The sequence below is a fragment of the Silurus aristotelis genome, assembly GCF_946808225.1.
Source record: "Silurus aristotelis genome assembly, chromosome: 11".
Lineage (NCBI taxonomy): Eukaryota > Metazoa > Chordata > Actinopteri > Siluriformes > Siluridae > Silurus > Silurus aristotelis.
Window position 1 is genome coordinate 1,579,769 of NC_139584.1, and position 20,193 is coordinate 1,599,961.

The 20,193-nt window shown below is 42.0% G+C and overlaps 1 protein-coding gene across 4 annotated transcripts in view; it reads right to left on the reverse strand.

Annotated features, from left to right (window-relative positions):
* Window positions 1–4,708: 4,708 nt before the first annotated feature.
* Window positions 4,709–20,193, reverse strand: part of gripap1 (GRIP1 associated protein 1) — a 68,560-nt gene continuing 53,075 nt past the window's right edge. For 3 of the 4 annotated variants that reach the window (XM_083554894.1, XM_083554895.1, XM_083554893.1), the window contains 2 exons: window positions 13,626–13,792; window positions 4,709–6,945 (listed from right to left, as the gene is read on the reverse strand). In XM_083554894.1, coding sequence (XP_083411020.1) covers window positions 6,871–6,945; window positions 13,626–13,792 — 242 coding nt within the window. In that variant the 3' untranslated portion in view covers window positions 4,709–6,870. The remainder of the gene's footprint in view (window positions 6,946–13,625; window positions 13,793–20,193) is intronic. The other variant, XR_014535816.1, reaches the window with a different exon arrangement.

A 20,193-nucleotide genomic window follows, 5' to 3' on the forward strand; every position in this document is an offset into this window, starting at 1 on the left:
AAATTAGATGCACCTGTTTGAGGTCGTTAGCTGCATAAAGACACCTGTCCACCCCATACAATCAGTAAGAATCCAACTACTAACATGGCCAAGACCAAAGAGCTGTCCAAAGACACTAGAGACAAAATTGTACACCTCCACAAGGCTGGAAAGGGCTACAGGGAAATTGCCAAGCAGCTTGGTGAAAAAAGGTCCACTGTTGGAGCAATCATTAGAAAATGGAAGAAGCTAAACATGACTGTCAATCTCCCTCGGACTGGGGCTCCATGCAAGATCTCACCTCGTGGGGTCTCAATGATCCTAAGGAAGGTGAGAAATCAGCCCAGAACTACATGGGAGGAGCTGGTCAATGACATGAAAAGAGCTGGGACCACCGTTTCCAAGGTTACTGTTGGTAATACACTAAGACGTCATGGTTTGAAATCATGCATGGCACGGAAGGTTCCCCTGCTTAAACCAGCACATGTCCAGGCATGTCTTAAGTTTGCCAATGACCATTTGGATGATCCAGAGGAGTCATGGGAGAAAGTGATGTGGTCAGATGAGACCAAAAAAACTTTTGGGTCATAATTCCACTAAACGTGTATGGAGGAAGAAGAATGATGAGTTCCATCCCAAGAACACCATCCCTACTGTGAAGCATGGGGGTGGTAGCATCATGCTATGGGGGTGTTTTTCTGCACATGGGACAGGGCGACTGCACTGTATTAAGGAGAGGATGACCGGGGCCATGTATTGCTAGATTTTGGGGAACAACCTCCTTCCCTCAGTTAGAGCATTGAAGATGGGTCGAGGCTGGGTCTTCCAACATGACAATGACCCAAAGCACACAGCCAGGATAACCAAGGAGTGGCTCTGTAAGAAGCATATCAAGGTTCTGGCGTGGCCTAGCCAGTCTCCAGACCTAAACCCAATAGAGAATCTTTGGAGGGAGCTCAAACTCCATGTTTCTCAGCAACAGGCCAGAAACCTGACTGATCTAGAGAAGATCTGTGTGGAGGAGTGGGCCAAAATCCCTCCTGCAGTGTGTGCAAACCTGGTGAAAAACTACAGGAAATGTTTGACCTCTGTAATTGCAAACAAAGGCTCCTGTACCAAATATTAACATTGACTTTCTCAGGTGTTCAAATACTTATTTGCAGCTGTATCATACAAATAAATAGTTACAAAATCATACATTGTGATTTCTGGATTTTTTTTTTTAATTATGTCTCTCACAGTGGACATGCACCTACGATGACAATTTCAGACCCGTCCATGATTTCTAAGTGTGAGAACTTGCAAAATAGCAGGGTGTTCAAATACTTATTTTCCTCACTGTATATACAGTATATATCTCAAGTCCCCTGATGTGCTCTGTTTATTTCACGACTCATTTTCTGCAAGACTCAAACCAAATCCAGTAACACACACATCAGCATAAATGATGTCGTGCTCCTCAAGCATACACTTTATTATTTAAACACGGACAAACACATGAACTTTAGCACCCGTTCCTTTCTCCATGTGATCCTTAGGACCATCATGTAGCCAGCAATGAGTTGCATTAAAACCACAGGACCTGCTCCAGAGTGAGTTTACAGGCAGAAGGTATCACTTTCACCCACACTGGCAACAACATTCAGTTGATTTCAATTAGAAGATTAGTGGGTAGTGAAAGACTTCATTCCAAAGTTGTTCAGTAGAGTTTAGAGAGTTTTCACTCCAAACCATGGAAAGCAGATCTTCATAGACCTGGCTTTGTTCATTGTCATGCTGGAACAGGTTTTGGTTCTTCGAGTTCAAGGGAAAGAAAATCATGTTACTTAATCTAAAGACTTAAAAGTCTTATACAATTTTGTGTTGGAAAAGTCAGGTCTTTGGTAAGGTCTTCAGAACTTTTTCATGAGACCAAATACTAATAAGACATATAATAACCCTACAATTAAGTGTGAAACCTGGAGCACAAGGTGTCCCACATACTTCATCAATCCTGACTGTCTCGGAGAACCTAACATGGGCAGCTCTGTGTCCACACCCGGCTAATATAATCTCCTCAGCATGAAATATTTACCTCCGAGCCGGGCAGGTCTGGAGGACGAGTGTGTGATGTGAGGAAGAAGAGTTTGAAAGAGTTTATTCAGCAGATTGCATTACTTATGAATGAAACACGCATATGGATGCTTTAACCACCAAACTTCCACCCCCCCTTCCGAGTAGATGATCATGGCACCGCCAGGAGACTACTGCCGGGCCCTTGAGCAAGGCCCTTAACCCTTACCTGCTCTGTATAACTGAGATAAATCTGGATTAGGGCCCTGACCAAAAGCCGTAAATGTAAATGCATGGGCTGCTGGGTAACTGAGTAAAGTGCTGAGTGCTTTTAGTATCAAAAATGTAATTAGAATAAAAGATATTAGTCCACGTCGTCCCGGAGCTTAACTAACCCTAACCCTAACCCTAACCCTAACCAAAATAAACGACTAAACTGCTAAAAAGGATGTGAAACGCTGTGAACCATCTCAGACTGGATGAGTGTAATTACAGAGGCGTGGAGGTCCGGCAGCAGACGCTCGTGTGCCGCCTTTAATTAAGCAGCAGATTTGAGAGGGTGCTAAAGTGTCAGCTTAATTAACTCGAATGCCCGAGTTCACTGATAGCTCCCTTCCAGCTCGACGTAGTAGAAACATTACACTCACCTTAGGACCTCTGGCGATCCCTGAGGGCGTGAAATATAGTATACAGGAAAACCAATTAGCTGAACCCACATGAACATGTGCTATCAGATTGCCCCAATTAACTGCAAACGGACTAGAGTTTCTCTGATAAGAGTTGAATTTACACAGTAGTATCGGGACACTGGACTTTTCCAGCCATATGTTGTTCCTGACACAAACTCGGAGACACACAATTGTGTGGAAAATATTCGGATGAGGCAGCATGACATTCTTTCGTTACTTGAACCAGGAGAGCCAAACCTGTGCACAAAGCCATCTGAATAATGATATGGAGTAGAAGATCTTCTGTTCTACAGCTATAAAACCCTATTGAACACCTTTAGGATGAATGTGAACGCACCCCAGGAACCTCCTCACCTTCTCACCTACATCACTACCTGACTTTACTAACACACAAAATCTAGTGGAACATCTTCCCAGAAGAGTGGAGCTCATCATAACAGCACTTGAGAAGTAAATGCATTTAAATTGTTTGTATTTTGCTTAATTTATATGAAGTAGTATAATGAATGCAGTTTTTACATCAGGATGTTGGTGCAAGATGTGGAGGTGAAGAAGGGCAGTGAAGGGCTTTAAAAAGGTGGAATGGCTTTGGAATATTACCTTTTAACACGATCACTTCCCAACTTTGAGGAACACATTTTATCTATGATTCTGCTGCTCTGAATCAAACACGATGATGAAGTAATGCCACCAGATTACATTTATTATAATGAATTATGTCTGTCTGTGTCACGTCCAGACGAATACTGAAGCTGTTGGTGTTCACTCCTGGTGCTGTTTCTTCTTATATTTCTCATTTTCTTCTCCAGATCATCAAATTCATCTTGTGCTTCGAGCCGTTTATGAAATTCACCGTATGGTACACCAGATGCAAACACTCGGAAATGTATTGAGTTTAATGTTATTATGGCTGCAGTTGATTATGAGGCAGTGAATTAACGAAGAACTGAGAAAACCCCACTTGAGCTGCAGATCTGGAGATGCTCTGACCAGGTGTGTGTGTGTGTTTGCTCTAAATGAAACTGAAGCTAAACAGCTTCCAAATGATTATTTAGAAGGAACAGCATAAGAAACACCTGAAGAAAAAAAACAAAACAACACAAGATAATGTAGTGCCAGATGGTGGCACAAGGCTGCACGCAGTCACAGGGAGCACCAAACTTCATCGTCATCCGATCTGCACAGGATGACGATGTATTTTTCCACACTGACTCGTGAAGTTTGGTGCTCCCTGTGACTGCGTGCAGCCTTGTGCCACCATCTGGCACTACATTATCTTGTGTTGTTTTGTTTTTTTTCTTCAGGTGTTTATTCAACCAGCCACATCAGTGAGACATGCAGGGAATTCGGAAATACACTTTATTCACAAATGTTTGTGGAACCTGGGCATAAGATCACTATGTGAGCATCCTGGTTCACATCTAGTCCACCCGGTCACCCAGCTCCTCCTCAAACGTGAAACACCACGATCTCACTTCAGCACCCCCACTACTCGGCAGATTTTGCTTCTGAGGACTTCACCCTCTTCCTGAAGATGGAGATACGGCATATAGCAATAGCAGAAGGAACTTAAGACACTTTGAAAAGAAGACTTCCAGGACACGTTCCAGAAGAACACTGGGAGCTGTATTACTGTGCAAGGGGGCGATTTTGAAGGTGATGGTGTGGAGACGGAGATAAATAAAGTACTTTCTTGTCTCTAAACTAAGCGTGTGTGTGGTCGAGAATCACCTCCATCCCTTTCATCTTTTGGAAAGCTGGAGTGAAAGATGAACATCTCAGGTAATGCACGCATGGTATCTGAGTACTGTGTGTGTGTGTGTGTGTGTGTGTGTGTGTGTGTGTGTGTTGGGTAACACGCACTGTAACGTTGTAGTGACACATTTCTCATTCCAGACGCTTGGTTGGCGTCACCCTGAACGACTCGAGGTGTAGATCCGACACTGTAAACAATCACCAGCTTGAATTAAACGTGTTCAGGGGGAGCATTTGTTTCCAGCCATTCTTTATTAACGCTGCGTGACGTCAAGAAATCAGGCTCCTCGCCGAACATGACAGCTGACAAACACGGATGAATAAATAACAAGAAAGTCTGAGGAGGGAAAAACAAACAAACATCAGCCTGGTGATGTTCCTAATGAGCAGCGATGCTCCTGCTGCGCTGAGTCGACAGATATTGACTGTAAAGAAAAAAAAAACCTTTTCTTTGAGACTGAAACGAGGTGAAGGTCCTCACAGCGAACCTGCTGGTCATCGCACCGTTCACTGTTACACTGTTTTATATAGTGTCCGAGGAAGAAATGTTAAAAAATATTACACAACATGCAAATAATCATCATTATTATTATTATTATTATTATTATTATTATTATTATTATTATTATGTACGTATAAACAAATCAAATAAGAGAATAAAAGTCAAATAGGCGTGTCTTTTTTAAGCACCTGATATATCAAACATAACATTAGTGATTGCTTTAATTGTATTACAATCAACAAGTGAACAAATCCGTCTCAACTATACAGTCGCACAGGAACACAAGCAGATTTACCTCTAAACATCACACACACCCACTTCCACTTATTCACTGGACCTTTAAAAGGAACGCTCTGGTGGGCTTTTCTCACCGTCCTCTCCATCTACTGCACCTCGACAAAAGTATTGGGACACTTGACTTTTCCAGCCATACGGATTTTTCAGTCCACAAAAACGTTCCCACAACGTTGGAGGTACACGTCTTTGACACTAGAAAACCCAAACCCATGATAACGCCCTTGTGCACATAAAGATCTGCTTTACATGGGTTGGAGTGGAAGATCTCGTGCTGATCTCCTGCTTTATTAGGATGATTTTTCCCTTTTTTTTAACTGGTTTAACTGGACACCCCCCCCCCCAGGCCTCCTCACCAGACCTACATCAGTGCCTCACTTAAACACTTTTATTTCTGAATGAGCAGAAACCTCCACAAAATCTAGTGGAACAGCTTCCCAGAAGAGAGAGTGGAGGCTATTATACACACAAATAAGGGCCTAAATGTGGAGTGAGATGTTCAAAAAGAAGCACATAGCAATCTTATGGTCAGGTGTCCACAAACTTTTTTACTCTTCAGATGGGTTTTCAGGACACGGAGTAGAACATGCAGTGGACAGAGATGGAGGAGAAAAGTTGCAGCAGTGTTTCTCTGATATACTGTAAAAAAAAAAGAACCACCTCCTTACAGCATTGCTTCTTTTTTTAGTTTTTTCTTCATGATTTTAGTGAGTAAAAGAAAAACAATTCACAAGGAATCGACGTGTTTAAATAGAACGAGCAAAATAAGAAACGTGACGCCGACGCAAGCGAGAAAGACGTGGACATACGCAGGAAAACCTGCCGCAGTCGCAATTCTTTTAAAAGAGCGTAATGTTGAGCTCGGCTCAAACCGCACTGTAGTGTCCCACAAACAAACAAAAAAAGATCGATTCCACGGAAAATGTCTGTTCCGTTCACAAGCTTTGATACGTGGAAGCGGAATGGCGTCTTAACGTTGGATCTGGCTGAGAATAGTGGGGACTCTCCCGCAAGACGAAACGCGGATCAAAGGACGAGCGGAGGCGAGGCGGAGAAGCGATGGGCGGGAGGTTACTGAGAAGGTTACTGGGTCGGTTTACTTCATAGACGTGCAAAAAACGCTCCAGCAATTATCGGCCCTTATTACGTGAGCTCACGTGTCTGTAAACAGTAAGACGTAATGAACCCCGCCTGGCAACCAGCTATTACTATACATCCCATAATAACCATCCGGAACTAATATACGCCTCGTTTTTACGTCTATTTTCATATTTACACGTGACACGAACAGAAAGCTGCTCGTCCATATGAAGCAGAAGTCGGGGTTTGGGGACGTAAAAGCGTTTCTGTGGAAGCTACCGCCCTGCTCTTTGTAGCGTCATAAAAGAGAGAGAGAGAGGAAAAAAAAGATGTAAAGTGTTACAGTGTTAAGTACATTCAGCAGCGGAGGACTTGCGAGCGATCGCGCACACATTCCTCCTCTGCGCGGACGTAAGTTTCCATCCAGTCTTCCGGTCTGTGTGTCATGAAGATGCAGCATCCCTCTGTAGCCACGGGCCGTTCGGCTGGAGAGGTGCAGCATGGTCCTTTTCTTCTTTATTAACATGTGGTCTTGGGATCAGGATCGGTGCCTTTACTCAAACGCACAATCTCCTGAGATAACATCTCCAGGTCCTGCAAAAGAGAACAGAACCCGGTAAGTCGTGAAACAGGGACAGAACACGTGCACGTAAAATACTCTGGTCTGGGTTGAAGGATTAATAGTGCTGCCCTGAACAACCGCCGTTACGTCACCATACCCCAATTAAACAGAGGTGACTATAAGCCGCACTAATGAACTTTACACAGGCTTTAATGAAAGACAGTGTCTGTTACACGGTGTAACGGGTAAAATATGTTGTGGTTCCTTTAAGAGCAGAGCGGTATTTTGGGAATAGCATGGCACTGCATTTTTCCGCTATTACTGCGTGTGTGGAGACCGAGGAATATGTCCTTATTATTTTCTGATGCTCATTTCTAAGTTTCTTTGACTAACCCGTAACGCTGTTGCCAAGAAAAATAAAAAAGCACGAGTTTTGGAAACCTGTCTGTGCTTATATGATTTCTGTTGTAACTGGAGTTAGCGAGCTCTCCCTTCACCCAGACTCAACGCGCTACAACGGCTTGTATCTAAACAGTAGCCCACCAAGAAAGTCATTGTTCACTGTCTTCCTCCTTCCTTTCACAACTATTTCTCTCGAGAGTTTATCTTTTGGCATCGTCTTGCGTTTAAAAATCACCCGATGGAAGTTTTTTCTCCCGATGCTGTGCAGCTCAGAACACAGGTGAAGTGCGTTTTTTCGTTTTCGTTCGGAAATTTTATTGGTCTAATGTTATGGGGTTCAGTTTTTTTGTGAAACCGGGAAAAACCCAGGAAAAATTCATAAATTAGCCCCTTCGTTGTTTACGCCGCGGGGTTCAAAACGTGGGAAAAAAGTAGCGGCTTATAGTCCAAAAAATACGGTAACTACAATTTAATTATTTATTAGCTAAATTATCTATAAATCAAAATAATGCAGGAAAAGAGAAAAACACGCTGCGACTGTTTACTCGGAGCACATTTTAAATGAGCTACTTTTTACTTTTAGATTTTTAACTTGACTTATTTCTAAGGACAATTTCACTGAAGAAACAGTAATTTTACTTGAGTAGGACATTTTATTCCTCTTTTCCACTCTGCAATTAAGATGGAAAAACGTCACTCGAACGTCTCTTGAACCTCATTAGGCTTGTTTGGCATCGAATAATAAACTCTGATGTTAAGAGAATTCCTAAGAATCTCAAGAGTTAACAGAAAAGATGGCAAGATGGCAATATTTAATACATGCTATCTGGACAAACGTTTGTGGACACTTGATGGTGCTTTTTTGGACCCCCGATTCCACACTTAGTCCTTATTTGCTGTTATAGTAACCTCCACTCTTCTTAGATGTTCGAGATGTTGGAGTGTGTTTGTGGAGATTTATTCAGCCACAAGGATGGAAAAAAACGAAGGGAAAATTTCATTCTACAGCATACAAAGACGTTCTATCCAATTGTGTGCCTCTAATTTTGAGATGATTTTTAGAGAAAAAACACATACGGCTGGAGAAGCGTCCATATAGCGTATATTATAGAATATAATCGTATGTTCCTGGAAAATAAAATGAAACCAGAGAACCTGGAGGAAAACAGAAAGACATCTGGAGAACATGCAGAGAAATTCTGCATGGACAGCAACCCTATAAATCTCAGCATTGAAGTGAAGATTACGTTAGGATTGATCACCTCTGCACTGTTCTATGCTGAGCGTTGTGATATCTTCAGACTGTTTATTATGACTTGCCAACTCACCACAAAGCAAAAGAGAAAGGAAACAGCACAAAGATGTAAGTAACCGGACCTACTCTTCTTCTCCGTCTCGCTCTCCCGGGTCAGGCTTCAGCAGAAACCTCAACTCACACTGAACTACAGCCTCCATCTGCCACCGGTTCACTGTAGAACCATCAAATATTAAGAAGACATGTTCGTTGCCGAACCTCCGTGGCAGCAAATATACATGAGGCTTCTGGGTTATTTGAGGAAACAGGACGAGGAACACGAGAGAACTGAGGTTTAACTCATCAGATAGCAAATTTTTTTTTTACAGGCAGATTGGTGATGGTGATGGCCTCTGGAAAGCAGCGTGATGTATGAGGATGGAGTGTGAGAGTTGAAGAATGAAGTTAGACCTTTCCAGTGGTCCATCGATTGATCCATCAGCTGCAACTTTCCCTTCTCTGCGATCGTTCCCAGTTCCCTTAACAAGCTCAACCTCTTCTACCACTACACACTGGCACATACTGAGCGGCAGCCAACACACACCTCCTCACATCTCCAAGTGCAGTTTCTCCTTAAGATTTAAAATATAGCCGAGGACTTGTAATGTGAAAGAACATCAAAGCACACCAGCAGGTGGGGTTTATATATGTATACACACACACACACACACACACAGACACACACAGACAGAGACAGACACAGGCAGACACACCGGCCACTTATACTGGAAAACCTGTTTATTCATGCAATTATCCACTCAGCTAATCCTGAGGCAGCGCCGCATTACATAAAGTCATGCAGAAAACCTTTAGTTCATCTAAATATCAAACATCACAACAGGGAGAACATTCAGTTACATCAACCATGATTGAATATTATGAGTGTTCTCACAATCTGCTCATCTGATGGGATTTTCATATACAACAAACTCGAGTTTTAATGGAATGGTGCAAAAAACATCTCGCTATTCAAACTTACGCCGATCAGCCAGAACTAGTATTGTGTTGGTTCCTCTTTCGCTGCTAAAACAGTCCAGAGCATCAACATCATGAACTTCTTCAGCAGTTTGAGCTACAGGAGCTCGTCTGTTGGATCGGAACCACACGGACCAGCCTTCACTCCTCACGTGCATCAATGATCCAAGTCCCCCACGACCCTGTCGCTGGTTCACCACTGTTCCTTCCTTGGAGCACATTAGATTCTGACCACTGCAGACCAGGAACATCCCACAAGAGCTGCAGTTTTGGAGACGCTCTGACCCAGTCGTCTAGACGTCACAATTTGTCGCTTAAATCCTTACGCTCGCCCATTTGTCCTGCTTCTGACATCAACTTTGAGAACAAACTGTTCACACAAAACCTTGGTGATGGTCAAAGTGATCTACAGAACAACCCTGCAAACTTTTATTTTCCAGAAGCACCACCCCTCCCCTCGTCTTCCTTCTTCTTCAGTTAACGTTTCCTTCTGTGAAGGTTAAAGTAGGACTTCTGTGTAACCTACAACTCCCCCAGGGCTCCCGGAACACCGACGCGCCACTCTGCCACGGATCGAGAGCATCTCTGAGCCCCTCATCACCAGAAACACCCTCTCAGTGTGGATATATTCTGACCTATTCCTGGCAGCATCCTCTGACGCACACACTGGAGCTTCACTAAATAAAGGTATCGCATTAGTTTGGTAAGTTTGGTATCGCAGTAGGAGCTACTGCAATATCTCCGTAATGCGTATTTTAATGAGCTCGGCGCTCTATGAGATCATCAAAACACACCCACGATGCATCAGCACCTCAATTTCAAAAATCAGTGCTATTGTGATGGTGAAGAGAAGGTGCACATGCAGAGATAGAAATCAAATGTGGTTTTGTTCAAACTTTCTATTTTGTCCCCATGACACACTGGTCTCAACAGCTGTCAAGCAGTCCTTCAAACTGATTACCACAAAGTCCACAATTTGGTCCAAACAACCATTATGTTGGTTATGGGTTTGATTTTGGGCTTAAAATAAAAGGAGTTGGATGAGGTCCAGCCCAACCCTGTGTGCTTCCTGTGTCTGGAGCGAGGTCTTTGTCTGGCTTGTTTGCTCAATTGCTTTGTATTTGTGGAGCACTTTTAATAATGGACATTGTCTCAAAGCAGCTTTGCACAGATAAAAGAATATATTTAGTTATAAAATAATTTTTACTTTTTTTTGCATAATAAGTTTGTTCCTTATAAGTTTATCCCTAATGAGTGAGCCAGTGGTTCAGAGGAAGCAGACTCTTCAGGAAACCTCACCCTCAACACCAAATGTCCATTCATTTCATTTGCATCATTGTTAAAGCAGTTTGCTTTCAAATAAATCTTTTTTTTTTTTTTTTTTTTTTTTTTTTTTTTTTAAGTCATGCACTTTTGGTTTCTTAGTGTTTAAGGTGATTTGATGGACCAATACTTTTGTCTATATAATGTAACTGAACATCTGGATCTTTCGTTGTTCTTGTAGAAGGAATTCCGACGAGGTTCACTCATGCACAGGTTTGAATGTGTAAACACTAGTGTGGACCAAAGGGCACTCGTCTCGTTTATAAGTGCCTCTTGAAGCTCGATGTGAAAAAGTTTCCTGTGGTGCAGGAGCTGAACACTTCCCACAGAAGGTGTTAATGTTGAGATCCAGTGTTTTAGATTATAAGGATCTTGTGGAAAAAAAGGTAATTGGATTAGAAAAACACGTTGATCTCAACAGCGTTTCTGATTGTAAAAATATTCTGGAATATAATCCCAAAACAAATCCCTTTCAGTATCAAAAGGCTCCACGCACGGTCGCAGGGAGCACCGACCTTCATAACTCAGTGTGCCTCTGTGCGACTGCTGCTATTCCCATCACGTGTGCACGCTGTCACCAGAAGCTCCTCCTCACACGTGAGTTTCTCTCGGAAAACAACGTGATCTCACTTCCGCACACACCCTATTAACCAGATTCGACCCTCTTTCTGGAGATGGAACACCGTTGCACAGAAGGTGCTTTGAGAAGAAGACGTTCCAGAAGAACACTGGGGGCGCTGTGTGGCTGTGCGAGGGGACTATTTTGAAGGCGACGGTGTGGAAACGTAGATAAATAAAGTACTTTCCTGTAAACAGAGCGAATCTCCGAACTTTTTCACACCACCTCATATTTAAGTCTGAATCCTTCTGCAAGACAGTGAAGGTGTGAGGACGGCTGCCTTGCAGAACTCTGGACTAAGTGAAGTGTGGCTCGTTTCCTAAAATGAGTTTGACACATGGCATCGATGTTTTATAGGGTCAGAAGAAGGTAACCATTCTTATCTGTCTCAGCCAGGCTCCTGTCAGAACGCATCAACTTTACTGGTTGGCATGCGAACAGCATTTTATTCTCGCTTCTTGCTTAAAAACGGAATAAGTGCACCAACTTACCTGTAAAAGCAAGCGCTCGTTAAAAGTGATCTGGGCCGAACGGCTCGAGATCGACCGATGCTCTTCACAGCAATGTCCATGACTTGTTGCATAAGCTGCATTAACTATTTATTTATAGGCTCAAAAATTCGATTCTTTCTGCAACCCGAGTTTTCTCTAAAATGTCCACTTCTCTTTAACGTGTGTGTATATATATATATATATATATATATATTCCAACACTGAATCTACACACGCCTCCACAATCATTATAAATACATCCGAATCCATACACACACACCACTTACATAAAAACAGAAAAGAACACACACATTACATGACACATCTGTATTATCACGGCACAATATCTCCAGAAGCAGACTGAATTCCCCTGAAACGTGGACGTCGATGATGTCAGAGGTTAATTGTCATTAGTTGATGTCTGTGATGGTGTAATGCCTTCAAACACTTCACCCTAACAGGGCGCCCCGGGGCGGCGTTTCTATTCCTGCACCACTAACCGCTTCATCGTAAAAAGATTTAATAAAAAATTTAATAAATAACCGCCCACCTTTTGGCTGCCGATGAATAAGCTCCCTTCCGTGGAGTCTCAAAGCGTCGTGACAGCAAACCGCCTCCACGCACACACACACACACACACACACACACACACTGCCGAGCACCCTGTCAGAACGAGCTCTGCACACAATCCTCCTGCATCCCATCATGCTGAGAGTTTATGCAGCTGATTTGCAGCGGAGTCATGTTTGTTTAGATTCAGATCTACATGGATTTGACTCTGGAAACAACAAATAAAAATACTAATACGATGATCTAAAACAGGTCATTCCTAAGACGGCTGCCCACGGAGACGTTCTTAATGTAGAACTCGTTTCAGGTCTATTTAGGTCCCACATACACTTCTGACATCATGATCAATACATCTAAGGACCATCAGGTGTCCTTCCACGTACTGTTAAAGTCTCACCCATGGATGAAAACATGAGAAATATCCGTGAAATCTCTAACCAGGAGCATTCCACATCTCACACACACCTCATCCAATCTTTCTCCTTTAGCATGCAGATTTGACATCTCCTTTGGTGGTACGTTCGTATCTGCTCAGATTTATTTATTTTTTTATTTTTTTAATTATTCAATTTATTAATTTTTTGAGGACACCTGACTAAGTTTGATATGTGCTGCTTCCTGAACATTCCACATTTAGTCTCCAAATGCTTGACTAATACCTTCCACTATTTTTGGAAGATGTTCCACTAGATTTCAGAGTGTGCTTGTGGAAATTTGTGAAGATTCGTTCAGCCACAGGGGTGTTAGAATTGCCAGGTACTGATGTAGATCTTCCAATCCAACACTCTGGAAAGCATATCTCCATGAAGATGGCTTTGTGCACAGATGCACCGTCACGCTGGAACCATCCAGAGATGTCCTACACAATCATGTGCCTTCGCTTTGTGTGAAGAATCGCATGTAGCTGGAAAAGTCAGGTGTCCCAATACTTTTTGTCTATATAGCATATGCTACATACCGCATTATATTCATTTATTGCAATAATGATTTTTCATAAGAATGTCTTCATGTGTCACAACATCCACCATCACTCCTCACCTTCTGAAGATGCATGTTCTTGGTGAGTTGCTCTTCCAGCATGTTCTGCAGCTTCTTGTTCATCTCCCGCAGGTTCTCGTCTCCAGGTTTGACCAGATCCCTGAGCACTGAGCCCAAACCTCCCCGTTCTCCTTGGTGACCAGCATGAGATGTAGCTGCTCCTCCATCTGTGAGACAGCAAAAGAGATTGAAAAGTGTGAACACAAGCGGTAAATTAGAGCTCAACTCAAGTGACTTCAGATTGAGTTCAAATCCAAATATCACCAAGCCTGAGCCGGAGCAAAACCCATGACCCTCAACTGCTCAAGTATTAATTCAATAATTGCATAAAAAAAAAATCTAAAAAGGTCTCAGCATCAACACTGCAAAAATCCTCAATTAGTCAAAACGTACAATTTAATTTCTATCCATAAAAATCATATTGATCTTAATTTCGGTATAAAACACGATGCGAGAGCAGATTGCGCAAGATTATTAGGATTTAAGATTTTTTTTTCTCTATTAAGTCAGTAAATTCAGCTAATTTACCATCAGAGACATCATTTGAGGCCTTGTACGGTGGCGTGCAAATGTTGGACCCTTGGTCAAAATCTCTGGTTATGTGAACAGTTAAGTAAGTGGAAGATGAGATGATCTCCAGAAGGCATAAAGTTTACCAGGAAACACTCTCTTGCAATATTTTAAGCAACAGCAGTGTATTGCTTTTGTTTTCTACAACTTTAAAGTGAAAAGGGGAAAGCAGCACCCTGCAAAAAATAAAATTAAGAAGATTGTAGAACCCAGAAGACTTGAGCTCTCTGATAAATTTGAGCAGGATTTTAGATCTTAATCAGCCTGTTAGGGTCATGGCTTGTTCATGTTATCACCAGGCCAGGTGATGCAAATTTCAAAGCAAACATGGCCTTCATGGAAGAGTCATCAAAAGAAAACCACTTTGTCCTCACCACAAAAGTACAAAATGAAGAAAAAATAAATAAAGAATTATGATTTTTTTAAAAATATAATTCTGTAAATTTCTGCCTTTTGGAGGTCATATCGCTCACCCATATGATACAGTAAAAGTTGGACTAGAAAAAGCATGGCCTGGATTCCCAGTATCTCTATTCTCTCAAGATTACAGCCATCCAAGTGAAACTAATTGTACAGAAAGCAAAGCATTAGACCTTTCATTAGGCCACATTAGAATTATCACTGGTCGCACATCAAGAACATTTATCAAAAGCTGAAGAACTTTCTGTGCCATTAGAAAGTGAAGAGCGAAGACACACTCTAGCAGACTTTTAGATAAGACTTCGCTAAAGCCATTAGGCTCTACAGACGTGACATGTGGGATCCGTTCAATAAGCAAGACTACATCAAATGTGTTTACATCAGACGGGTCGTCTGGAAACTTCTGAAAAATGTAAAACGTTCAGTGTCGATGCCGGGAAAAGAGTTCTTTTCCTTAAAAAAAAAAAGAAGAAGAAAATGTAGCACGAGTCTGCTGTGTGAAGCTCGCTGCTCCACGGCCGATGGGATTCTCAGAACAGGATCAGGTCAGGAAAGCAATGCAAATATTTTCAAATGCAGCATTACAGGAGACCTTACATGGTTAAACTATTAGAGTTGGATACGGTGTAATCCAAATAATCAAACAAAGCACAAAGCCATATTTGGATCACTCAGACACTCGGTGGGAAAGCGACTGTACATGAAGTGAGACAGGAAACTTGACTTGGAATGTTCTGATCTGGGAAAATAATCATTTGATTAATTGGTTTTGATTTGTTTTATGAGACTCATTAAGAACAAAATTATTGGGGCACTTGAATTTACCAGCCATATGTGGTTCTTCCCCAAACAGTTGGAGGCACATGATTGTATAGAACGTCTCTGGATGCAGATGCATTAAATTTAGCGTTGAACAATAAGGAAGTTCGATTACTAACATACCGTTCAGCATCAGTTCAACATCAAGCAGAACATTTCGAGAGGAATAAATGATGAAGAAACTCCAGACTCGAACTCGACACAACACACGTGGATTTATTTACGGGATTGTTTTGAAGAAGGTTTTGGGTTCATGATGATTGTAATAGAAATCAATCAGTGTTTGAGTCATTAATATCATTCTATTAATAGATCAGTGTGCTGAGAGTCACATTCGAGTCTTTACACGTTAAAGTGATTAAATAAAGAATCTTGTGATAAAAATGATAATATGAACATTATAGTTATAATAAATCACTACTTTGGATACTTAAGTTCATTTGAAGGAAAACACTTTTGTACTTTTACTCAAGTGAAAGATTAAAGGGACATTTATACTTTTACTGGAGTCACATTTTACTGACTGAATCTCTACTTCATGGTTTGTGTTCTTCATCCATCACAGCTCACTCTACAGTTATGGTATTTGGCAGACGCCTTCATACAAAGCGACTTACAATTATCTCATTTTTACACTTAGGATTTGAACTCATGACCTTCTGATCAGAAGTCCAACATCGTAACCACTGACCCTGCACACAACCCCAGCTCCATGAAGATTTGATTTACATGGGTTTGAGAAGATCTCCAGCTATAGGGCTCTGACCTCAACCCTATTAAACATAATTGAATTTTTCAGGTTGACTGCACCCCAGGCCTTCTCACCTCACCTACACCAGTACCTGATTTCACCAACACCCTTATAACAGAAATCTAGTGGAACACCTTCCCAGAAGATCAGAGCAAACAGCAAATAGGAAGTAAATGAGGAATGGGATGGTCAAAAAGCTCATATCAATCTTATGATCCACACACCTTTTTTCCATATAGTGTATAATATCAGTTAGTCCAGAATGCAACAGCAAGAGTTCCTACCAGAACCAGAAAATATGACATCACATCACCCCTGGTGACCCATTTTAATCGGTCTACACCGGCTCCCAGTGAAATGTTTCCAAATAACCATCCTGAAGATCTATGAATCTACACATTTGAAGATTTGGACTGTAATTAATATCAACAGTCTGCTACAATGTGCTCAAGACCACAGTTTGCATTTTTTCGCTGCACACCTTAACATTCAGAGTTGAGGATCAGAATCGCTTTCAACTCTGGTTCCTCTCACGGTTTCTTCCTCATGAAGTCTCAGGGAGTTTCTCCTACACCACAGTCACCACTGGCTCGCTCATTAGGGAGAAACGTACAGTTATAAGGAACAAACTCGTTGTTTTATTGCCGCTTTACGTGTGTAACGCTGCTTTGAGACCACGTGCGTCGTTAAAAGCTCTCTATAAATAAAACAAAATTGAAGTGAATTAATATCCGTTGCAGCGAGAAAGGAAACGAGATGATACTCCGTGTCCTCCACGTCCACGCTGCAGCTCTACTGCACCTGCGCTCCTTGAGATATGTAAAGAGATGCTTACAAAGCAAACTCAGGAAACAAGCCCAATTAATTCTGAGGCACAAATTGCTTTTCTTAATGTGCATCATCTTGCAGAAGAGCAGCAATGAAAAATAAACAAGACTAAAGATGATCCTGCGAGCGATTTCTCCAGCAGGCCCATTAATATACATAGTCCATTAGTCTCCGGTACGAGAACAGGGCGAGTGCAGGGAAAGATTGAACTACGCACGTCTGTTCACCTACAACATTTTAAAAACAGACAGCGGATTTTCGACGTATTAATGAAATCCATAACACGCAACAGCTCGGGGTCTGTTACAGGGGGGCGGGGACACGTCCGTAAACGGGATTAAAGCCGTAAATGATTAAATACGGCGAATAAACAACGCGAGACCAGAAGGTGCGGAATTTCAGTCCATTTCATCAGAGGAGTGCTGATGCTTTTCAGATGTTCCAGTGTAGTTTTACCTGAAAGCTCTGAAGCGCTTGCCATGCATGTCAAGGGCAAAAGTTATCAGTTCGATCTAGATATCTCCAATATCACTCTATCTGGGTGACTGGAGAATTTCAAGGTCAGTTCACGACTCCTGAGGCGCATAAACTCGAAATCGAATAAATATCTCTATCGCATCCCTTAAGGATGTGCATCTCCAGCCGTATCTAATGTACACTATACTGACTAAAGTAACCATTCGTGGTTCCTCTCCAAAATGCTAGCACTAAGTTGGAGGCAGACACATTTCTCAACCATATATGTACCTTTTCCTGTCAATTCTTCATCCGTCTGAGTTTTCCTCACAGTTACACATGTCTGCTATCTGTTCTTCTTCTGGTGTTTACAGGCCAGAAGATAACAGGAAGAGATTCCATAAAAATGACAAATCAAATTGGTTGCTTTCCACAAAGGTTAAACACAGGTCAAGGAAGACTGATCTCCTGATAACACATCACAGACAATTTACAATTATTTTAGACATACATAACATTACTAGTATTCAGGATATCATTTTTCCCCTCACAAAACCGTCACCATGGCAGGTAGGATGTAATACACTGCTGCTGTAATGAACATGTGCCGTACTGCATATATACTCAAACGTATCAGTGTAAATGAGACACAATAACTAACGAACTCCATTTCCTATTTAATCCTCAAAATGGTTCATGCAAAAAAATCTAGTAATAATCGCGTATGCTCCGAATGCTCTCGCTGGATCTGTTGTCCCGCTCCCCCATGCCACACAGCACTTTAAAGCCACAAATGCACTGCTTCCTGTGGGCGAATTTTCACAATCTCACACCCGTGTGAGTGCTGTTTCTGCGCTTAAATGGATATAATTCGACACAGATGTGTATCAGAGTATAAACCACCCACGATATATACAAACCACCCACGATATATACAAACCACCCACAAGTATAAACCACCCACGATATATACAAACCACCCACTCCCACCCACAAGAATATACCACCCACAACATATATAAACCACCCACTCCCACCCACGATATATACAAACCACCCACGATATATACAAACCACCCACGATATATACAAACCACCCACGATATATACAAACCACCCACTCCCACCCACAAGAATATACCACCCACAACATATATAAACCACCCACTCCCACCCACGATATATACAAACCACCCACGATATATACAAACCACCCACGATATATACAAACCACCCACTCCCACCCACAAGTATAAACCACCCACGATATATACAAACCACCCACTCCCACCCACGAGTATAAACCACCCACGATATATACAAACCACCCACTCCCACCCACAAAAATATACCACCCACAACATATATAAACCACCCACTCCCACCCACGAGTATAAACCACCCACGATATATACAAACCACCCACTCCCACCCACAAGAATATACCACCCACAACATATATAAACCACCCACTCCCACCCACGAGTATAAACCACCCACGATATATACAAACCACCCACTCCCACCCACAAGAATATACCACCCACAACATATATAAACCACCCACTCCCACCCACGAGTATAAACCACCCACGATATATACAAACCACCCACGATATATACAAACCACCCACTCCCACCCACGAGTATAAACCGCCCACGATATATATAAACCACCCACTCCCACCCACAAGAATATACCACCCACAACATATATAAACCACCCACTCCCACCCACGAGTATAAACCACCCACGAGTATAAACCACCCACGATATATACAAACCACCCACTCCCACAAACCACCCACGATATATACAAACCACCCACTCCCACAAACCACCCACGATATATACAAACCACCCACTCCCACCCACGAGTATAAACCACCCACTCCCACCCACTAATATAAACCACCCACGATATATACAAACCACCCACGAGTATAAATCCCCCCCCCACTAGTATAAACAACCCAGGAGAATAAACCACCCACTAAACCACCGACTGCCACCTACGAGTATAAAGCACCCACTTCCACCCAAATGGAAGTGAAACCTGCTCGTTCTCCTTCATGTGCTAGCAAGAGAAGGAATTTGTGGGCTCTATAAGGACTATAAGACATGGCTGAAGAGCATAAACACAGATTCCTAGTGGTGAAATGTAAGTGTAGATAATGCAGCATCAGGGTTTTTCCTCGTTAGACGTTCTATAAATATCCTGGAAGATGAAAATGAGAAACTCTCACATGGCAGGTTTAATAGTGATTTATTACAACTTAAAGAGCTCGATTTGCTCAGTCACAGTTTTGTCAAAGTGAATCTTAGAAACTCGAACTTCAGGCAGCATCATGCTGATTTCCTGGACTGAGGCCAGTCAGGTTTAATAAAGTCGTTGTTGCTGTGTCTGCATTTGCACTACATGTTTTATTGCTTCAAAACGCATCAATACGAACCAGGAAGTGTAGAAGCATCTGCGGAATTTGTGATTTCCAGTCTCAGGAATCAGCAGCATGTGTTTTTGTTTTGTTTGGAGCTCTTGGTCAAGTCTGAGGCTCAGTGTGAACGAATGGGCACTAAATTCCATTTTAATCACATTTTCAAAATAAATAAAAAGCATATGAACAAATGATTTATAAAAAAAAACTGTTATCAGGACTTATATATTTACTTCAATGTGCATATTAATTTAACTATCGGGTCAACAGAATTATTATTTTTTTATT